The 8,084-nt window shown below is 46.4% G+C and overlaps 1 protein-coding gene across 1 annotated transcript; it reads right to left on the reverse strand.

The window, feature by feature from the left end:
• Positions 1-318: 318 nt before the first annotated feature.
• On the reverse strand, positions 319-7,585 carry VSIG2 (V-set and immunoglobulin domain containing 2). Its single transcript, XM_056860880.1, has 6 exons — positions 7,528-7,585; positions 5,758-5,921; positions 4,919-5,126; positions 2,943-3,101; positions 440-559; positions 319-338 (listed from the first exon to the last, which is right to left on the reverse strand). Exons 1-6 carry the CDS (start codon positions 7,583-7,585, stop codon positions 319-321), a joined length of 729 nt encoding a protein of 242 aa, XP_056716858.1.
• Positions 7,586-8,084: the final 499 nt, after the last annotated feature.

Below are 8,084 nucleotides of genomic sequence, written 5' to 3' on the forward strand. Positions count from 1 at the left end.
TGGATAGAGAATTTTATGCACTGCTAATGTTATGTTTGGATTGCTTGGATTGCTGTGGAAAATCTGTTTGTGCAAGGGTCGCTTTTGTGGTTTCAAAAGCCAGCTCTCGTACACATTCAGGATTAAGGTGCATAAAGAATTGTATTTTAGGAGCCTTTTCAACAGCAAGTAATAATTACAGGTATGGCTATGCTGTTCCCTTCCCCCAAATTCTGAGGGCTATCACATTCTGAAGGCTGGCGAGAAATTCCAGGACCTTAAGAAACGTTCTTTTGTTACACTGCTTTTTACTTACAAATATTGTGAAACAAAAAACCATCACTCTCCGTTCCCTTGTGCTAATCAAAACAGTCAAGGGCAGTTGACAAGTGTCAGTCGCTCAGAGAGAAGGTAAAGCAGAAGAATGCTCAGGTCTTGCAACCTCTAACCCTGTACCCACCTGACACGTGGAGGGATACCTGGCAGCTCCCCTGGCCATACTCATTGGAGGCGACACATTGATACGTCCCAGAGAACACTTGTGAGAGGTTGGTCAACTGAAGGCTCCCTGTTTGTTCATCTGTGGACAGGAAAGGAGGACAGAATGAAAATGGAGGCCACTGGTGGGGAAAATAAAGGTCCTGTTTTCTGTAGGACAGTTAGTTTATGGACAGCTCAGAACACTATACTCTAGACCACTGCAGTGGCCCTGAAGGAAACTCCCCTAGCTGGAATTTGTCTGCAGAAATGAAGGAATATTTTTTAATTTGACCACCTGTTAGGGTTGCCAGGTCCCTCTTCACCACTGGCAGGAGGTTTTTGGGGTGGAGCCTGAGGAGGGCGGTGTTTCGGGAGGGGAGGGACTTCAATGCCATAGAGTCCAATTGCCAAAGTGGCCATTTTCTCCAAGGGAACTGATCTCTATCAGCTGGAGATCAGTTGTAATAGCAGGGGATCTCCAGCCTTACCACCTGTCCAACCTTAACACTTAAAATATAGTGCTTGGTTTTAGAGGCTTTGGAAACCAAGGCTAGCATTGAAAAGTATGTGTGTGGAGCAGCTTGGGGTGGTTATTATCAGTCCTTTTTGAAAAGACAAAAACCTACCAGCCAGTTGTTTGGGGAGAAGTGGGTGTGTGAGGGACTGAAACCACCATCTTAGTTCCCTTCAGCTGACAAACAGGATTTCAGATTTTTATTTTTATTTTTAAAGGACAATATATACACAGCCCCGGCTGCTGGATCAGGCTGGGGAGCAGAGCAGCCATTTGCACACGTTTGCATTCAGCTGGAAATATTCAGTTAGGAAATCAGCTTCTTGATGTATCATGGTGAACTTATGTGGAAGTATTGATAGAGATGTACATCATAATACATGGTGTTGAAAAAATGGAGAGGCAACATTTTCTCTCTTTCTCACAACTAAAGAGTAAAGGGGTACCTAATTAAGTTGGCAGGCAGATAAAACAAAGTTCTTGGCACAATGCATAACTGTTCTTTTTAAAAAACGTTTATGCTGGAAATTTGATTGAGGTTTGTTTGTACCCGCCGACTTTGCCCTTCCTCATGTGAACAACTGTATGCTTTTATTATTACTGGTCTTACACTCTTGCTGTTACCGGGGTTTCCAATTGCCTTTTGTAAGTTGTCACTTGTGTCTTTTTGTGCAAATCATTATGCTGGGCATCCTTTGTGATCAAAAACTCATGGCGAGACACAACAAACAACCTCCTCTGATGATAGCTAATATTGCTCCAGTTACACAAAGGACCAAGGCAGGGCAGAATTTGTCTCCTATAGCAGAAGACAATGAGAAGAAGAGGAAGAAGGCTCTTGAGCTCTGATCAATCATGTAGGCGAGGGACACAACAGGCAGCCTCCTTTATGAGAGGGGTTTAGGGCCTCGCCAGGGTACTTTTAGATTTTAAAAGTTTATTTCAGATATTGTCGAAGGTTTTCACGGTCAGAGTTCATTGGTTCTTGTAGGTTATCCGGGCTGTGTGACCGTGGTCTTGGTATTTTGTTTCCTGACGTTTCGCCAGCAGCTGTGGCAGGCATCTTCAGAGGAGTAACACTGAAGGACAGTGTCTCTGATAAGTTTGGAAACTACCATCCCGGTTATTTCAGATAAGTTTGGAAACTACCATCCCGGTTTCTCTGCCCCATTTCTTGAATATTTGAAAGAAGGGAAGAAGAGATTGGAGAAGGGATGCTGTTAGTGGTTTAACACACCACCACCACCACCACAACAAAACTAAAGAGAAGCATGTGGTCCCAAGTTCAATCCCCAGCATCTCCAGTTAAAGGGACTAGGAAAGTAGGTGATGTGAAAGACCTCTGCCTGAGACCCCAGAGAGCTGCTGCCAGTCTAAGTAGACAATACTGACTTTGATGGACCATAAGGCAGCTTCATGTGTTCATGTGAAAGCCCAGTGGATAGGCAGACTGACAAACTCCCCCCGCCCCCCCAAAAGGACATTCCTGTTCTACTTTTAGGGAAAGCGCATCTTCTGAAACTATTTGCTGGCATTTACTTGAATTGGGTGTCTTTGATCACATTTCTTTGAGAGAGAAACAGAAGAGGGGCAGGTGATTGTCGATGCTTGGCTTTGATGTTAGTGCACGCAGGGGAAGATTTTTTTTCCCTTTGGCTTGGGCTAAGCTCTTAAAGATGCATTTTCAAAGTCTTCCCCACCCCCATCTAGCCAGAAGAGATCTGAACAAAGGGCTGGAATGACTGATGAAAAGGCAATGAGCAGCTTTTGCCTGGTTCACAAACGGGAATGCAAAACACCTGGAAGATCAACCTCCCTGCAGCTCAAAACTCCCTGCAGTTTGCAGGTGGCTGCGCCACCTGTTGGTGGGAAGAAACATTGCACGTACACAGCTGTCCCTTTTAAAAACTGACTTCTATGGCTCTGATAAAATACAAAAAACATAAAGGCCACTGAGCAGTCCACCTACTTTGTACCATGTTAGACAGAAGGAGTGGAGTTTTGGGGTCCACCCGAGTCCAAGAGTAAACTGGTGCCGGCACGCCTTCTGAAGAGCAGCAGGTCAAGGTGGCATCTGAGCCCACGGGAGCGTAGGCAGCCCCTTTGCACACTGGGCTGGATGGAGGCACTGATGAGGGAAAAAGAAGAAAAGGATTCTTCAACTCAGAATGTGAGCTGGTGAAGCTATGGGGTATGATCCAGGAGTGGGATGGCCTGGGTTCAAATCTTACCTCTGCCACAAGCTCACCGATTGGCCTTGGGTGAGCCATTCAGCCCCTTCCAGAGCCAGCGTGGTATAGTGGTTTGGAGTGGTGGACTCTGATCTGGAGAACGGGGTTTGATTCCCCACTCCTCCACATGGGCGGCAGACACTAATCTGGTGAGCTGGATTTGTTTCCCCCTCCTCCACATGAAGCCAGCTAGGTAACCTTGGAGCTCTCTCAGCCCCACCTACCTCACAGGGTGTCTGTTGTGGGGAGGGGAAGGGAAGGTGATTGTTAGCCGGTTTGATTCTCCCTTAAGTGGTAGAGAAAGTTGGCATATAAAAACCCCCAACTCTTCTTCTTCCCCCCCAAAGTAATATGGAGATAATAAGAATGGTCTCTCTTCCAGGGTTATTGCAAGGTTCAGGGCATGATAATAGACATGATAATTACACAGCTTTAAGGTTGACAATGAGGAAATTGAAATTGTTCAAGACTTTCTATTCCTTGGCTCCACCATCAACCAAAAGGGAGACTGCAGCCAAGAAATCAGAAGGAGATTGAGACTGGGGAGGGCAGCCATGAAGGAGCTAGAAAAGATTTTGAAGTGTAAGGATGTGTCACTGGCCACCAAGACTAGATTAATTCATGCCATCGTATTCCCTATTACTATGTATAGGTGTGAAAGCTGGACAGTGAAGAAAGCTGATAGGAAGAAAATAGATTCCTTTGAAATATGGTGTTGGAGGAGAGGGTTACGGATACCGTGGACTGCCAAAAAAAAAATCAGTGGGTTATAGATCAAATCAAGCCTGAACTGACCCTAGAAGCTAAAATGACTACATTGAGGCTGTCATATTTTGGTCACGTCATGAGACGACAAGAGTCATGAGATGACAAGAGTCATGCTAGGAAAAGCTGAGGGCAGCAGGAAAAGAGGAAGACCCAACAAGAGATGGATTGACTCAATAAAGGAAGCCACAGCCTTCAATTTGCAAGATCTGAGCAAGGCTGTCAAAGATAGGACATTTCGGAAGACTTTCATTCATAGGGTCGCCATGAGTCGGAAGCGACTTGACGGCACTTAACACACACACACAATAGACATGAAGCATTTTGAACACTGAAAGCACTCTATAAAGAGTATCAGGATGTGGACCAAAGTACGTGGATGCTTCCTGCCTTCATCCCCTCTCAGAGGTGAAAATAGGGACACTCTTGTGTACTTATTAACCACCACCCCTTCTCAGGCCATGCATTGTGCAGTGCCTTAGCGTTCATGCACAAGAATTTCTGTGCAAACACACTAGTCAAGAAATGCATCTGCTTCTCTCAGAGGGACTGAAGAATGAAGAATGGCCGTTCTACGGCAGACGGACTCAAATTACCAGCTTTTTAAATTAAACAAAAATCCTCAGTGTTCTCAAAATACCAAATAGGGATGGGGGAGGAGGCAAAAGGGCTACTTGGGGTGCTGTTATCCTGCCCCCAAACACTGACTGGTGCAATGGAGCTCACACAGTTCCCAGAATATTTTCATAACCATGAGGACTAGAAACTTGCTCTCTTTAAATATACAAGTTAAGATTCTCAGGATGCTGCATTCTGTGCTCAGTACCAAACTTTGTGCTCCCCCTCCTGTGATTTCACAGAATCATAGTATACACAGAGTCCTGGTATTATGAAGCTTACAGGGAGGCATATACGTCCCTTCCCCCATTATACTTAAAATTAGACTTACTTAAAACTACAAAATGGATACTCCCAGTGCCAGCTCCATAGAAATCGGGAGGGTCATTCACCTCACAAGTGTAGGTGCCGGCGTCTGATGCTCGCACGTTGTCTAATCGAAGGGATGCATCCCCCAAAGTGGGTGGGTCATGAAGGAGGCTTAGCCGTTCAGACTGAGAGCCTGGTTTGTACAGCACGTTGTTGGCGAAGTAGAGAATCTGTGGAGAGAACACTGATTCTGACGGAGGAAATCTCTGGAATCATCAGGAATCTTCTTTGAGCTGAAGGCTTGGATGCCCTAGAGTGCTGAGGTCACTGAGCATTAGGAGGAAAGGAAACACATGGGCAGGGACCCAGGTTGCCAACCTCCAGGTGGGTCCTGGAGATCTCCCAGAATGACAATGGAGAATGATCTCCAGACATCAGTTTCCTGGAGAAAACGGCTTCATCAGAAAGTGGACTTTATGGCATTATACCCTGCTGAGGTCCCTCCTGTCCCCAAACCCCACCCTCTCCGGGCTCCAACCCCAGATCTCCAGGAATAGCCACCAGAACAGAAAAAATAGTTTCCGTGCTTAGTTTCAGGTAAGGCTGTCTGACATTGGGGCCTGGGAATCCATTTCAGAGCTGGAGACATCTCCAGAAACAGCTTTCACCATTGGCCAGTATACAACAAAACTTTTACTTGATTGATGGGAGAAAATGAGTCTGGAGCATATATCTGGTCTTCACAAGCAATAGCAAGAACAATAACAAGTAATAGTTAATATTAGCAGCTTATCTGGAGCACCCAATCCGCATTGATCTCTTCCCCCAGGAAAAACCCATCCCTTCCCCGCCCTACTTTACCTGTTTGGTGTTGTCAGTAGAAGTTGAGGCTGGCGCAAACGTCCATTCCAGCGCGAAGTTCTTGTCGACTGAGGTTTTGTAATGGCACGGGAGCTCTGCACTCAAACCCTTCTGCTGCATCACCGGATCAGATGGGACAGTCACCTCCACACATGCCCCATGGCCTGTGGGACACGCAAAAATGGGCTGGCAAGCTCCATCAACGTGAGATCGCTTTCTCTTCCCTGTGTCTGGCATGGATTCTTCCCATGGTTGGTTGCTGTTAAAGCCACCTTCCACCAGTGAGCACCAGTCTCCCTGTCTCTGTACTTTACTTGCTAGCTCTTCCACCACTTCTAAATATCCTCTGGGTTACCCTTAAACTAGGGTTGCCAACCTCCAGGTGGTGGCTGGCTGGAGATCTCCTGCTGTTACAACTGATCTCCAGGCAGCAGAGATCAGTTCATCTGGAGAAAATGGCCGCTTTGGAAGGCGGACTCTGTGTCATTATACCTCACTGAAGTCTCTCCCCTCCCCAAATCTGGCCCTTTTCAGGCTTCTCTCCCCAAATCTCCAGGTATTTCCAACAAAGGAGCTGACATGAGCATAATTTTGAACATAATTTTGAACCCTAATGATGAGCATAATTTTGAACCCAAGCCTTTCCCCTACAACACTGTTTGCTACAGCATACTGGTTTGGTCTAAGAATAAAATGGAGGAAACAACCATATATACTTGAAATATACTTCCTTGAAAGAAGAGTGAGATTAAGAGATGACAGACCGACCGACCGACCGACAGATAGAATACTCCTACTGAGGGAAAGGGGTCAGATGTGAGTGGCTAACCAAGCGATATACATACTCCATGTTAGGACAACCCAAGTTTTTTTCCTAATTACTTGCTATGCATAGATTGAGACCACAGTGTAAGGGAAGGGGATTTAAAATCTTTTCCCTGCACCATTTGCCCAATCTGAAATGGCACTGGAGAACTGTTATTTCTTCTGCTGGGAAAACATGCACTGCTGATAACCCTCATGCTGTGGTTCCAGTGCAAAACAAGGCCCTGTGGGAAAACTTCTGGGGGCTCCTGACATGGAACTCCCAGTGTATGAAGAAGAAACAGTTTGCAACCCGTAAAGGAAAGGAAAGCAACTGTAAGTTAGCTAAAGATCCTGCACCTTGAGGTGTGAGGTCCCTCAGAGAATGTGAAGTGTGGTACCAGATCTGCTGCTCAGTAGGAGCGCCTCTTTGCCTCCACTTGCACATACATGCGTGAATATAGAGCAAATGCGAAGTCTCTGGGAGGTCTCTCATCCAAAGGAAACCAAATCTGGTAGCAGTTTCCTTGGAAATTCTCACTGCTTATAGAATCATAGAGTTGGAAGGGACCACCAGGGTCATTTAGTCCAGCCCCCTGCACAATGCAGGAAATTCACAACTACCCCCCCCACACACACACACAGTGACCCCTGCTTCATGCCCAGAAGATGGCCAAGATGCCCTCCCTCTCATCATCTGCTTAAGGTCATTGAATCAGCATTGCTGACAGATGGCCATCTAACCTCTTCTTAAAAACCTCCAGGTAAGGAGAGCTCACCATTGCCCGAGGAAGCCAGTTACACTGAGGAACCGCTCTAATTGTTAGAAATTTCTTCCTAATGTCTAGACGGAAACTCTTTTGATTTTTGATTGATTGAACTGGAGGAATGCTTCACTGCTTTGCGATTTCGGTCCCCTCCCCTCCATGTCTAACACCCCTTGATTTGCAAACCTCGGGTACTCACCCCAAAGTGAGATGAAGGCGAGGAACAAGCAGGAGAACACAACCAAGCCCTGGGCCATTTCTCCCAAAGCAGCCTGCGGCTTTCGCTAGCAGAGCTGAGACTCTACAGAGAGTGAGACTGTTCTTTATCTTGTATGGGAGCTTAAAGCAAACAGTTGCGGCAGAGCTCTGAATCACGCTGAAACACAAGGGCCTCCCCTGATATGAAAGGGCCACCATGATATTCCCTTTACACCTCATTCTTGCTGGAGCTCAGAACTACTTCTTACAACCTCGAATCAGTCCACGTTGTGTGGCTACTAATCATGATGGATAGCTACTCCCTCCAGTACCAGTGGTAGTATGCCTCTTTAAATCAGTCGCTGGGGGCATGGGAAGGATGCTGCTGCAGTCTTCCTGTTTGTGGGCTGGAGCAGACGTAGGGTTGCCAGGTCCCTCTTTGCAACCGGCAGGAGGTTTTTTGGAGCAGAGCCTGAGAAGGGCGGAGTTTGGGAAGGGGAAGGATTTAAATGCTATAGAGTCCAATTACCAAAGTGGCCATTTTCTCCAGGTAGGGTT

The sequence above is a fragment of the Euleptes europaea genome, chromosome 14, assembly GCF_029931775.1.
Source record: "Euleptes europaea isolate rEulEur1 chromosome 14, rEulEur1.hap1, whole genome shotgun sequence".
NCBI classification, from domain to species: Eukaryota; Metazoa; Chordata; class Lepidosauria; order Squamata; family Sphaerodactylidae; genus Euleptes; species Euleptes europaea.